The following is a 15000-nucleotide window of genomic DNA, read 5'->3' as shown; positions in this document are numbered from 1 at the left end:
AAATTAAACATTCGCGTTTGCATGACCTGGGGTAGATGCAAGGGGGGTAAGCTTCGCTTCAGAACTCGAACCTCCTATGGAGCCATTTTGATGCTACAACAATATTATTACCTCCCGTTAGCATCCCATTGACTCCCATTCATTTTGGCGTCACTTTGACAGCGAATAACTTTACATCTGAAGCGTTTAAAGACTCTATTTGTCTGTTGTTTATTTCTAAAGAAACACGACAATGTATAAAAGGCTCCATTACCTTGTACCTCACGTTATGGCTCCGTAGCAGACGTTTTTATAAAAATAGGCTAACGATTGGGTCATAACCACGAGACTTACTGTCACACAGTAGAGGAATTACCGTATAGTACAGGAGAAGCTCACAGGCAGTTTGGACTTCCATTAGTTGTTTAGGTTTAATTACTAATGTTAACTAGCATGTTAGTGATCAGTAATTAGCCTGTGCCTGTGTTATCTCCTTACATATACCTACACTCTCCGTCTCTGTAAGATTGGGAATGATTGAGATTTCTCTCTCACAGCTACCAGAAGACTTCACACTTTCAGACACGTTGCTCACGTCACATCTACGTTGTCTCTGTCAGTTGGAGGCTGCGCAGTAAAGCAAGAGATCACCGGAAAAGAGCTTCTAATATCCTTCACTGGTCTCCATCCAGAGACACGGGGTCTGGTGGTCCAGTTTATATAATGTCTATAGGTATATGTTTTATATTCATGCTCCATCTTGAAATACATTTGCCGGTAAGGGACATACAGGACATACTTCTCCGCCAGAGTGATCTGTGCTCCGCCTTTTGCATTTTGTATACATTTATATTGTTGTATCATCTGCATAGAGGACATACTGCTCCGCCTTTCATGTTTTTGCTGTCACATGATAAACTCACAGCTGCTGCTAATGCTGCTAACGGGTATCGTGGCTTCCCGGCCCCGGCAAGTTTAGAGAAGGAAACATGTATTCAAAATCCAAATTTCAGGAACAGGAGTCTTCTTCTTCTTCTCCCAGGAAACGGATATTGAAAAGAGCAAGAGACTGGCTTTTTGAAGCGTGAAGGCTACTGTAGCTGTAATTTTGACGTTGATTGTGATATTTTGAACTGTAAGGAGAAAACACAAGACTTTCACCCAGGAAACAGGTGTTCATGTCCTGGAAGAGAGAGTTGATTGTGATATGATCTCATCGCCAGATGGGAGAAACTCCCACACATTGGACCTTTAAGGAGAAAACACAAGACTTTCACCCAGGAAACAGGTGTTCATGTCCTGGAAGAAGTTAAGGAGAAAACACAAGACTTTCACCCAGGAAACAGGTGTTCATGTCCTTAAGAAGTTAAGGAGAAAACACAAGACTTTCACCCAGGAAACAAGTGTTCATGTCCTGAAGAAGTTAAGAGGAATACACAAGACTTTCACCCAGGAAACAGGTGTTCATGTCCTGAAGAAGTTAAGGAGAAAACACAAGACTTTCACCCAGGAAACAGGTGTTCGTGTCCTGGAAAGGTTAAGGAGAAAACACAAGACTTTCACCCAGGAAACAGGTGTTCATGTTCTGAAGAAGTTAAGGAGAAAACACAAGACTTTCACCCAGGAAACAGGTGTTCATGTCCTGAAGAAGTTAAGGAGAAAACACAAGACTTTCACCTAGGAAACAGGTGTTCGTGTCCTGGAAAGGTTAAGGAGAAAACACAAGACTTTCACCCAGGAAACAGGTGTTCATGTGCTGAAGAAGTTAAGGAGAAAACACAAGACTTTCACCCAGGAAACAGGTGTTCGTGTCCTGGAAGAAGTTAAGGAGAAAACACAAGACTTTCACCCAGGAAACAAGTGTTCATGTCCTGAAGAAGTTAAGGAGAAAACACAAGACTTTCACCCAGGAAACAGGTGTTCATGTCCTGAAGAAGTTAAGCAGAAAACACAAGACTTTCACCCAGGAAACAGGTGTTCATGTCCTGAAGAAGTTAAGCAGAAAACACAAGACTTTCACCCAGGAAACAGGTGTTTATGTCCTGAAGAAGGTAAGGAGAAAAAACACCCAGGAAACAGACTTTCACCCAGGAAACAGGTGTCCATGTCCTGGAAGAAGTTAAGGAGAAAACACAAGACTTTCACCCAGGAAACAGGTGTCCATGTCCTGGAAGAAGTTAAGGAGAAAACACAAGACTTTCACCCAGGAAACAGGTGTTCATGTCCTGAAGAAGTTAAGGAGAAAACACAAGACTTTCACCCAGGAAACAGGTGTTCATGTCCTTAAGAAGTTAAGGAGAAAACACAAGACCTTCACCCAGGAAACAAGTGTTCATGTCCTGAAGAAGTTAAGAGGAATACACAAGACTTTCACCCAGGAAACAGGTGTTCATGTCCTGAAGAAGTTAAGGAGAAAACACAAGACTTTCACCCAGGAAACAGGTGTTCGTGTCCTGGAAAGGTTAAGGAGAAAACACAAGACTTTCACCCAGGAAACAGGTGTTCATGTTCTGAAGAAGTTAAGGAGAAAACACAAGACTTTCACCCAGGAAACAGGTGTTCATGTCCTGAAGAAGTTAAGGAGAAAACACAAGACTTTCACCTAGGAAACAGGTGTTCGTGTCCTGGAAAGGTTAAGGAGAAAACACAAGACTTTCACCCAGGAAACAGGTGTTCATGTGCTGAAGAAGTTAAGGAGAGAACACAAGACTTTCACCCAGGAAACAGGTGTTCGTGTCCTGGAAGAAGTTAAGGAGAAAACACAAGACTTTCACCCAGGAAACAAGTGTTCATGTCCTGGAAGAAGTTAAGGAGAAAACACAAGACTTTCACCCAGGAAACAGGTGTTCATGTCCTGAAGAAGTTAAGCAGAAAACACAAGACTTTCACCCAGGAAACAGGTGTTCATGTCCTGAAGAAGTTAAGCAGAAAACACAAGACTTTCACCCAGGAAACAGGTGTCCATGTCCTGGAAGAAGTTAAGGAGAAAACACACGACTTTCACCCAGGAAACAGGTGTTCATGTCCTGAAGAAGTTAAGGAGAAAACACAAGACTTTCACCCAGGAAACAAGTGTTCATGTCCTGAAGAAGTTAAGGCGAAAACACAAGACTTTCACCCAGGAAACAGTTGTTCGTGTCCTGGAAGAAGTTAAGGAGAAAACACAAGACTTTCACCCAGGAAACAGGTGTTTATGTCCTGAAGAAGGTAAGGAGAAAACACAAGACTTTCACCCAGGAAACAGGTGTCCATGTCCTGGAAGAAGTTAAGGAGAAAACACAAGACTTTCACCCAGGAAACAGGTGTCCATGTCCTGGAAGAAGTTAAGGAGAAAACACACGACTTTCACCCAGGAAACAGGTGTTCATGTCCTGAAGAAGTTAAGGAGAAAACACAAGACTTTCACCCAGGAAACAAGTGTTCATGTCCTGAAGAAGTTAAGGCGAAAACACAAGACTTTCACCCAGGAAACAGTGGGTTCGTGTCCTGGAAGAAGTTAAGGAGAAAACACAAGACTTTCACCCAGGAAACAGGTGTTCATGTCCTGAAGAAGTTAAGGAGAAAACACAAGACTTTCACCCAGGAAACAGGTGTTCATGTCCTGAAGAAGTTAAGGAGAAGACACAAGACTTTCACCCAGGAAACAAGTGTTCATGTCCTGAAGAAGTTAAGGAGAAAACACAAGACTTTCACCCAGGAAACAGTTGTTCGTGTCCTGGAAGAAGTTACGGAGAAAACACAAGACTTTTTACCCAGGAAACAGGTGTTCATGTCCTGGAAGAAGTTAAGGAGAAAACACATGAACTTATCTTTGATGTGTAAATGAACTTCTTGCATATGTGAGTTTCTGCAGCCCGATGTGTCTGATGTGAGTCTCTTTCCCTCCGCAGGTGTTCCAGATGTTCACAGTCTCAGCCACCTGAGCTCCAACCTGTGTAAGTGGTGCGAGGCGACCAGTCCACTGTGCAATGACAACGTCTGCCTCAGCAACTGCAACCTAACGTCCTTCTGCAACGCCGTGGACGAAATCTGCATCGCCATGTGGTCAGTGCACTCCTTAACCCTCCTGTTGTTCTCTGGTCAAATCTGACCCATTTTCAAAAAGTTTCTTTTTCAGAAATTTGGGTTTTCTTTCAACCAAATTGTCCCAAAAACATAACGTGAATGGTTCCATACAACAAGTAAAATAAATGATCAGTTCACTACTTTCATTGAAGTTGGGTGTGTTATTCAATTTAATAGAGTTTTAATTTAATTTTAATTTTTTTTATCAAGGAATGTTGGAAAAAACAACAAAAAAGTCAACAAAAAAATTCAACAAAAATCAACAAGAACAGCGGAAATTTGTCACAAAATAATTGGAAAAAAAAGTGACAAAAAAGTCGAAAAAAGTGAAAAAACACATTCGGTAAAAGTGACGGAATTTTTTGATAAAAATGACAAAAACGCAACCAAAAAATGTTTTTATTTGAAATTTTGACCCAGAAAAAGTGACAAAAATTTCAAAAGGCGACAAATTTCAGAAAACGTGACAAAGACTTCGAAAAAAAACACGTCCCAAAAAAAGTTGAATAAGGAGACAAAAGTTTTGAAAGAAACGTCAAGAACATTGAAAAGGAACCAAAAAAAAGGTGTCCGTGTGCCGGGCGCCTGGTTCTAAAGGGTTGTTTTCAGTGTCTTCGTTAATCAGAGGTGTGTTTTGGGCGTAACATGCAATCAACCAATCAGAGATCATTTCCCATTACCTTTAAAAGCCAGGCGCGTTTGGACCTTGGAGCATTGCTGTTATGATGGAGGATTTACACCGTAATGTTTTTATTTGTAATCTTCTGCGTATGTGTGTGTGTGTGTGTGTGTGTGTGTGTGTGTGTGCTGCTGTGTGTCCCTGTGTGTGTATCTAGCATAGTGTGTGCGCGCTGTGCACGAGCCTAGGAACATTTTACTAATGCTCTGTTAAAATAACAATGAAATGCTGCGTTATTGACTTTAGACCAGGTTTTTGTTGGTCAATGGTGCCATCACTTCCTGCTGCCTCAAGATAGCAATACTCCCAGAATGCACCTGAACACACCTCCCTGTAAGACCAGCATGCCCAGAATGTACCTGGACACACCTCCCTGCAAGACCAGCACGCCCAGAATGCACCTGAACACACCTCCCTGTAAGACCAGCACGCCCCAGAATGCACCTGAACACACCTCCCTGTAAGACCAGCACGCCCCAGAATGCACCTTAACACACCTCCCTGTAAGACCAGCACACCCAGAATGCACCTGAACACACCTCCCTGTAAGACCAGCACGCCCCAGAATGCACCTGAACACACCTCCTTGTAAGACCAGCACGCCCCAGAATGCACCTGAACACACCTCCCTGTAAGACCAGCACGCCCCAGAATGCACCTGAACACACCTCCCTGTAAGACCAGCACGCCCAGAATGCACCAACGTGGGTGCTGGACAGGAAACTGACAACTGCGTTGGTCTGAAACTAGCAAAGAGACTTGGGTCGGGCTTTGCGCTGCACAGGGTGCAAGATAGGAGCCTAAAGAGTCAAAAACTAAATGTCCCGGAGCCTTCAGGGTCCTAAAAGAAAATAAACATCTGGAGACGGGACTTGAGTACTACGGCACTACGTTCTGCGTAGAAATTTTGATGTTTTTGTCGCTTCTTTTTGAGTTTTTTTATTAATTATTTTTGTCGCCTTTTGACATTTGTCACTTATTTTTTCAATAATTTTTTTAAAGTTTTTTGACGCTTTTTTTGAGTTTTTTAAACAATATTTTTAGGACTCTTTAGATAGTTGGAGATCTCAACCCCACCCCCAGAGTTAAGTGCCTTGGATTAAATTTCGAGTTGGTAGATTCATATTTTGTATTCAGTGTCTGATTTAAAGTGTCCGTATGTTCTCATTTCTTGCAGTATTTGTGTCTTCGCCGCTGTGTTCTGTTAAGAAACCGAGTCAAAGAGTCAAAAACAAAATGTCCCGGAGCCTTCAGTGTCCCATAAAAACGTTGGATATCAAAGTGCACTCGTTGTTCTTTCCTCCGCACGCTCCCGCGAGCCAGCAGAGTCCACCGCAGAACAGCTAAGCTGCTCCAACATGTTGCTGATCAGCATTACATCCTGCACTCATTACTCCCAAACTCTGCTACGCTACTGTTGCACGGAAATAATAACACAGGGCTCAGTTTGGTCCCTTTTTCATATTGGATTTTCAAAGGTTCACACACAGATGTTTTAACGTGAGAGAGAAAGAGAGAGAGAGAGACAGAGAGAGAGAGAGAGAGAGAGAGAGAGAGAGAGAGAGAGAGAGAGAGAGAGAGACAGAGAGAGACAGAGAGAGAGAGAGAGAGAGAGACAGAGAGAGAGAGAGAGAGAGAGAGAGAGACAGAGAAAGAGAGAGAGAGAGAGAGAGAGAGAGAGAGAGAGAGAGAGAGAGAGAGAGAGAGAGAGAGAGAGAGAGAGAGAGAGAGAGAGAGAGAGAGACAGAGAGAGAGAGAGAGAGACAGAGAGAGAGAGAGAGAGACAGAGAGAGAGAGAGAGAGAGAGAGACAGAGAGAGAGAGAGAGAGAGAGAGAGAGAGACAGAGACAGAGAGAGAGAGAGAGAGAGAGAGAGAGAGAGAGAGAGAGAGAGAGAGAGAGAGAGAGAGAGAGAGAGAGAGAGAGAGAGAGAGAGAGAGAGAGAGAGAGAGAGAGAGAGAGAGAGAGAGAGAGAGAGAGAGAGAGAGAGAGAGAGAGAGAGAGAGAGAGAGAGAGAGAGAGAGAGAGAGCTTCACACATGCTGGCATCAGTTTCTACACACTTTGGAACCATTTCTGCTGATTCGTGCTTGTTGTTTGGATAACAGAGCTTCGCCAGGATCCCCCCTCGCTGCACCCCTCTCTCATTTCCTGTTCACGTCAGCCGGGTCGACCCTCCCAGATAGCTGTAGGAAACCAGAGATAAGACGGAAGAAGAGAAGAGAAGGGAGGGGAGGGAAAGGCTGCTTTATTCAGGTCAAAGTTGATAGGGGGCATCGTGGAGCCTCACAGTTCCTCACAAATCAGCCAACCACACAATGAGAAAACCTCAACAAAGGGACAAAACTGTAGAAGAAAAGGACAAAAAAAAAGCTGAAAAAGTGACAAAAACATGGAAAAAAGTGACAATAAGCTTGGAAAAAGTTTCCTTGCAACGGAGTGCAAAGATCAGCGCTGGAAAAAGTATTCAGATTACTGCATTTAAAGTAATAATATTACACTGTAAAAATACTGTTACAAGTTAAAGTCCTGCAGTGCAAATGTTACTTCAGTAAAAGTCTATAAGTATCATCAGGAAAATTTAGTTAAAGTATTAAAGTGCTCATATTATTATTATAAATATTCCAATTTAGTTCTCAAAATATCCATCTTGTTTCTCAAAAATATCATAACTTTTTCTCTCAAAATATTAAACTTTTTTCTCACCTAGCTGCTAGCATGGCACGTCCTCATACTCTGCTTCTGACTGGCTAGTAGTCCTTACCTAGGTACTGTCAGGGCCCTCGTACTCTGCTTCTGACTGGCTAGTAGTCCTTACCTAGGTACTGAGCATGTGCGACTCCGAACAAAGATGGAACAGAAGTTGAGAGGTCTCACTCTGTGGCTAAAACAGAGAGCTCAACACACAGGGTGAAAAGAGGAGCTGCAGCAATGTGCAGTACAACAAATATATGGTGTTTTTTGAAAATTAAACCATGTAAACCTATTCTGGTACTGCCTCAAAATACAATTATGAACCTGAAAATGAGCATAAAATGAGCACCTTAAAAGTAAAAGTACTGTGGATGGGTTGGCTCAGTTGGTAGAGGAGGCGCACATTTACATAGAGGTTTATGCCTCAACGCAGAGGTCCAGGGTTTGAGTCTGACCTGTGACGGTTTCCTGTCATGTTTCATGTCTTCCCCTCTCTCACCTAGCTGTCCTGTCCATTAAAGGCGGAAAAGCCCAAAAGAATAATCTAAAAAACAAGTAAAAGTACTTTTATATTTTATATATTATATTCCACTTTTTCCTCTCAAAAATATTCCACTTTATCTCAAAAACATCCCACTTTTTTTCTGAAAATATCCAACGTTTTTCTCAAAAATATCCCACTTTTTTCTCTGAAAATATCCAACTTTTTCTCAAAATATTCCACTTTTTCTCTCAAAATATCCAGCTTTTTTATGAACAATATTCAACTTTTTGCTCTCAAAATATTAGACTTTTTATCTAAAAAACATTAGACTTTTGTCTGAATATAAGGGCAGATGGATAGATGTAAGGATGAAGGAATCAGTGAATGGATGAATAGTTAAAACATGAGATATTGGGTGTTCCTCTGCTCCCTCAGGAGGAAGAACAACAACACGATGACGGTGCACACATTATGTCATAACCCTGCCCTGCCACTAGAGGGCGTGGACCCCCGCCTGCTGCTGAACTTCACCTCCAGGGAGTGTCACATGGTCCCGCAGCCGGCCCAGGACGGAGCCATGATGGTCTGCGGTTGCCACGGAGAACACGAGTGCAACGACAAACTCATCTTCGACAAGGGAGCTCACGGTGAGTACACTGCAGAGGGATGGATGAATGGATGGACGGATGGATGGATGGATAGTTAGATGGATGGATGGATGGATGGATGGTTAGATGGATAGTTTGATGGATGGATGGTTAGATGGACGGACAGATGGATGGATAGTTAGATGGATGGATTGATAGATAGATGGATGGATGGATGATGGATGGATAGTTAGATGGATGGATGCATAGTTAGATGGATAGTTAAATGGATGGATGGATAGTTAGATGGATGATGGATGGATGGATGGATGGATGGATAGTTAGATGGATGGATAGTTAGATGGATGGATTGATAGTTAGATGGATGATTGATGGATAGTTAGATGGATGGATGGATTGATAGTTAGATGGATGGATAGTTAGATGGATGGATTGATAGATAAATGATGGATGGATGATGGATTGATAGTTAGATGGATGGATGGATACTTAGATGGATGATGGATGGATGGATAGTTGGATGAATGGATGGTTAGATGGACGGATAGATGGATGGATAGTTAGATGGATGGATTGATAGATAGATGGATGGATGGATGATGGATGGATAGTTAGATGGATGGATGGATAGTTAGATGGATAGTTAGATGGATGGATGGATGGTTAGATGGATAGTTTGATGGATGGATGGTTAGATGGATAGTTAGATGGATGGATAGATGGATAGATGGATGGATGGATGATGGATGGATAGTTAGATGGATGGATGGATAGTTAGATGGATAGTTAAATGATGGATGGATAGTTAGATGGATAGTTAGATGGATGGATAGATGGATAGTTAGATGGATGGATGGATAGTTAGATGGATAGTTAGATGGATGGATAGATGGATAGTTAAATGGATGGATGGATAGTTAGATGGATGATGGATGGATGGATGGATAGTTAGATGGATGGATTGATAGTTAGATGGATGATTGATGGATAGTTAGATGGATGGATGGATTGATAGTTAGATGGATGGATAGTTAGATGGATGGATTGATAGATAAATGATGGATGGATGATGGATTGATAGTTAGATGGATGGATGGATACTTAGATGGATGATGGATGGATGGATAGTTGGATGGATGGATGGATGGATACTTAGATGGATGATGGATGGATGGATAGTTGGATGGATGGATAGTTAGATGGATGGATGGATAGTTAGATGGATGGATGGATAGATAGTTGGATGGATGGATGGATACTTAGATGGATGATGGATGGATGGATAGTTGGATGGATGGATGGATACTTAGATAGATGGATGGATGGATAGTTGGATGGATGGATGGATAGTTAGATGGATGGATGGATGGATAGATGTAACGAAGGGGAAATGATAGAATAGATAAATAAATATATGGGTAAACATATGAATGGATGGATGAATATGTTCCAGTATTTCTGCTTCCCCCCTGCAGGATTCTCCAAGCTGCAGAGTAAAGATGTGATCCCGGTGGTGGTGGTAAGTTTGGTGCCTCCTGTCCTGGTTGCCATAGTCGCCACCACAGCCTTCTACTTCTACCGCACACACCGCCCGCACAAACCGGGTCCTCCCGCTCGCCCGGCCTGGCCCACCAAACGCACCCCGGAGCTGTACCAGGCCTTCGACCTGCCATGTGGCGGCCTGGGGGCTCGGGGAGAGGGCGGAGGAGGAGGCGGCATGATCGGTCCTGGAGGCCAAACGGGGGAGTCCAACACCAAGGTGCCGTCTTGTTGTGGAAGTTTCTTTTGCAGCAGGAGTAAAGTTTTAAAAGTTTAGTAAAGTGAAACAAATAAGACTAAACCAAGTTAGGTTTTTGGTATTTTATTAAGATATATTTGCAAATATAGGAGGAACACAGTTTCACAAAAAGCACATCAGCTCAGTGTGGAAAAAGTTTCTTCAACGAGTGAACAGAAACACTAGTTATGTTTCCATTCACACGTTTTTATCCGATTTAAGTGATATCGAATGAAAAATACCTCATGGAAACAGTAAAATTATATAAAATTTCGACTCAAAGGAAACACGTTCGGTCTCATCAGATTTTCTCTTGATCGATATACGGCTTATGCGATAAACGCTGATGGAAACGTTATTTGCCGAATAAATTAATGTCATTTTATGGTTGCAACCCGCCACAAAACGAAGAAGAAGTTGTAGTTCATTTCCGCCCAGTATTTCCGCTCTGTTTGCACACATGAACGGTGTCAACAAAGACAGATGTAAGCAGACGAACGAGGAGACAAGAGACTTTATGAATTTAATTTAATAGAATTTAATTGTTTTTAATTTTAGATAGCAAAAATCTAAGAAATGCCATAATTTATCAGGAAGTGGCGAAGGAAACATCCAACAAAGGTTACGACAAGCCATGGGACGTCCTGCGGAGTAAATGGAAGACGCTCAAGCGTTGTCTCAAGTTCCACCTTTTTGATGAGCTGGATCAGATCCTCGGCCAAAGGCCCATCGGAGCTTCCTCCGCTTTTCATATTAACAACCACAACTACTGTTGTCTAGCAAAACTTTGTTCGCAAATGTTTGCTTGAATGTTGTGCGATTCAGTGCGAAAATGAACGAAACACCTTAAAATGTCTCAAATCTATTCGATATACCAACTTAATCGCAAAACAGCACGTGACGTCATTACGCAACAGGTTTTTATTCGCTTTGAAGCTGTTGGATGGAAACACACTTTCACACTCAGCTTTATTCGCATGATTTTTTTTACCGAACTTTTACCGAGCTTCTGAGCTTAAATACATCTTCAGAGTGACAGCAACTGGCATGGGAAAACTAAATGTATCAGGAGAGATAGTTTTAGGCTGACCTTGTACCTTTATCAGTTCAAACAAAACCCATAAGCATTCGTCTCCAGACTGGATGTCTCCAAGTTAGTTAAGCAGAATCAGAATAGACATGTGGGAATGAGATAAATTCTCTTTTAGTAAGGACCTTTTCCACAGCAGACATTTTGACTTGTCATAGTAGGAAAAGCCCAGCTAAAACTGATAACCTTAACGATGGCTCAGTTCCATCAAGTGTCCCAGTAAGATATTTCAGTGAGTCAGCATGAACAATACCAGGACCTCTCCTAAGTGGAATGCAGCCATCATTAATGGTTTAATACCAGGACCTCTCCTAAGTGGAATGCAGCCATCATTAATGGTTTAATACCAGGACCTCTCCTAAGTGGAATGCAGCCATCATTAATGGTTTAATACCAGGGCCTCTCCTAAGTGGAATGCAGCCATCAGTAATGGTTTAATACCAGGACCTCTCCTAAGTGGAATGCAGCCATCAGTAATGGTTTAATACCAGGACCTCTCCTAAATGGAATGCAGCCATCAGTAATGGTTTAATACCAGGACCTCTCCTAAGTGGAATGCAGCCATCATTAATGGTTTAATACCAGGACTTCTCCTAAGTGGAATGCAGCCATCAGTAATGGTTTAATACCAGGGTCTCTCCTAAGTGGAATGCAGCCATCATTAATGGTTTAATACCAGGACTTCTCCTAAGGGGAATGCAGCCATCAGTAAAGGTTTAATACCAGGACTTCTCCTAAGGGGAATGCAGCCATCAGTAAAGGTTTAATACCAGGGTCTCTCCTAAGTGGAATGCAGCCATCATTAATAGTTTTGAATACACCTGTGCTTTTCCTACTGTGACAGGTCAACATGTCTGCCGTGAAAAAGGTCTATTGTGAGAAAATGCAAAGTCAAATTAAAACATAAGAACATGAGGAATCATGCTAAAATGTAATTTTTGCCATTACAGTCTCCCAACGACGAAATGACGGACTGGCAGGGGCAGCCGGCAGAACTGCTGCCGATAAAGCTGGAGGTTCTGGTGGGGAAAGGTCGCTTCGCTGAAGTGTGGAGGGCGAGCCTGCTGCAGGGGGTGACGGGCGGAGTTAACAGTTACGAAACAGTGGCGGTGAAGGTGTTCCCGGCTGTGGAGTATGCCTCGTGGAGAAACGAGTGCTCCATCTACTCCGACGCAAAGCTGGAACATGACAACGTGGTCCGATTCCTCGCGGCGGAGGAAAGGGGCACGCGTGGCCACCCGCTCAGGAAGTACTGGCTGGTTTTGGCCTATCACAGCCTCGGGAACCTGCAGGACTTCCTCACGGAAAACATCCTCAGCTGGGAGGAACTTGTTGCCATGGCAGGCAGCATTGCCAGAGGGGTAGCTCATCTCCATAGTGACACAACGCCCAGTGGGATACCAAAGGTAAATCAGTGTGTAATCTCTGGAAATAGAGATGGATGGAAGGATGGATGGATAGACAGATGGATGGATGGAAGGATGAAGTAATTTGTTACGGTGGAGCTAGGGTACCCAAGGGCTATAGTAGTAGTATAATTTGTAAGAACATTTATTTACAACCTTAAAAATTGCGAGCAGGAAGTGAACTAGATCCAAAAGGAGGGGGAGGGAGGACTGACAGAACTGCAAGGAGAGCAAAAACATGGTTAGGAAAAGGTTCAAAACGGAAAAATCCCAAAAGCTATGTTGATTCTGGAAATGTAGACGGACTGACTGCGTGAGTGTGGCAGGGTAGCATTCTTGTAGGAAGGCTTGATTGTAGAATTGGAGGCAGCTGGAAGTGTTGTAGTCAAGACCACCTAAAACAAGACCAAGTCAACACCAAGACCAGATTGTATCAAGACCGAGACTTTGAGGGGTTGAGACCAAGACATTACTGAGACTTTGAGTGATTGAGACCGAGACAAGACCGAGACTTTGAGTGGTTGAGACCATACATTATCGTGACTTTGAGGGGTTTAGACCGAGACTTTGAGGGGTTGAGGCTGAGACAAGACTGAGACTTTTAAGGAAGCGAGCCCAAGACAGGACCAAGACTATGAGGGGTTGAGACCAAGACATTACTGAGACTTTGAGGGGTTGAGACCAAGACAAGACCGAGACTTTGAGGGGTTGAGACCAAGACATTACTGAGACTTTGAGTGATTGAGACCGAGACAAGACCGAGACTTTGAGGGGTTGAGACCATACATTATCGTGACTTTGAGGGGTTTAGACCGAGACTTTGAGGGGTTGAGGCTGAGACAAGACTGAGACTTTTAAGGAAGTGAGCCCAAGACAAGACCAATACTTTGAGGGGTTGAGGCTGAGACAAGACTGAGACTTTTAAGGAAGTGAGCCCAAGACAAGACCAATACTTTGAGGGGTTGAGGCCAAGATAAGACCAAGACCAGAGTTTATCAAGACCGAGACTTTGAGGGATTGAGACACACACACACACACACACACACACACACACACACACACACACACACACACACACACACACATTTACATGAATGTATGGTTGGATGGAGTGGGATACCAAAGGTACGTCAGTCTATATTCTCTGGAAATGCAATTTTGCTCACCGTGATCTGTGATCTAATTTATGTTTTGGGTTGCAACGATTATTCTCATGGTGGATTAATGTGTGGATCATCTTCTGGATGAATGGATTAGTTGTTGGGTCTTTAAAATGTGGCTCAGTTTTCCCAAAGCCCAAGATAAATGTCGTCAAATGTCTTGTTTTGTCCACAACTCAAAGATTTTCAGATTACTGTCCCAGAGGAGAGAAGAAACTAGAAAATATTCACATTCAACAAGCTAACATCACACAAGTCTGCCTTTTTTTTTTCATAAATAATGACTCAAACTCAAATTACTTGTTTGATTAATCTTTGCAGCTGTACTTTATTTCTCTGTAGGTGCCGGTTGCCCATCGGGACATAAAGAGCAGCAACATCGTGGTGAAGAGCAGGACGGAGTGCGCCCTGTGTGACTTTGGTCTGGCATTACGACTCGAGCTCTCGCTCACCGTCGATGACTACGCCAACAGTGGACAGGTGAACCCAACACGGGGGGAGTGCTATGTATTTAAAGTACAACAGAACAGTCTCAGGGCTCCTATCATGCACCCGGCACAGCGCAAAGCCCAACACAAGTGTCTTTGCTAGTTTAAGACCGACACAGTTGTTAGTTTCCCGTCCAGCGCCCGCGTCGTTTAAATAACAAATGCACCTGGGCCCATCTGTGGCCCATGGGCGTGCTGGTCTCACAGGGAGGTGTGTTCAGGTGCATTCTGGGCGTGCTGGTCTCACAGGGAGGTGTGTTCAGGTGCATTCTGGGCGTGCTGGTCTTACAGGGAGGTGTGTTCAGGTGCATTCTGGGCGTGCTGGTCTCACAGGGAGGTGTGTTCAGGTGCATTCTGGGCGTGCTGGTCTTACAGGGAGGTGTGTTCAGGTGCATTCTGGGGCGTGCTGGTCTTACAGGGAGGTGTGTTCAGGTGCATTCTGGGCGTGCTGGTCTTACAGGGAGGTGTGTTCAGGTGCATTCTGGGTGTGCTGGTCTTACAGGGAGGTGTGTTCAGGTGCATTCTGGGCGTGCTGGTCTTACAGGGAGGTGCGTTCAGGTGCATTCTGGGCG

At 43.5% G+C, this 15000-nt stretch overlaps 1 protein-coding gene across 1 annotated transcript in view; it reads left to right on the top strand.

Moving 5' to 3' along the window:
- Positions 1 to 15000, top strand: part of tgfbr2l (transforming growth factor beta receptor-like) — a 28910-nt gene that overhangs the window by 7814 nt on the left and 6096 nt on the right. The window contains exons 2-6 of the mRNA XM_028590310.1: positions 3870 to 4023; positions 8335 to 8546; positions 9983 to 10266; positions 12325 to 12780; positions 14283 to 14420. Coding sequence (XP_028446111.1) covers positions 3870 to 4023; positions 8335 to 8546; positions 9983 to 10266; positions 12325 to 12780; positions 14283 to 14420 — 1244 coding nt within the window. The remainder of the gene's footprint in view (positions 1 to 3869; positions 4024 to 8334; positions 8547 to 9982; positions 10267 to 12324; positions 12781 to 14282; positions 14421 to 15000) is intronic.

Source organism: Perca flavescens, chromosome 11, assembly GCF_004354835.1.
Source record: "Perca flavescens isolate YP-PL-M2 chromosome 11, PFLA_1.0, whole genome shotgun sequence".
Classification (NCBI taxonomy): Eukaryota; Metazoa; Chordata; class Actinopteri; order Perciformes; family Percidae; genus Perca; species Perca flavescens.
This window is presented reverse-complemented; position numbering and strand designations above follow the sequence as displayed.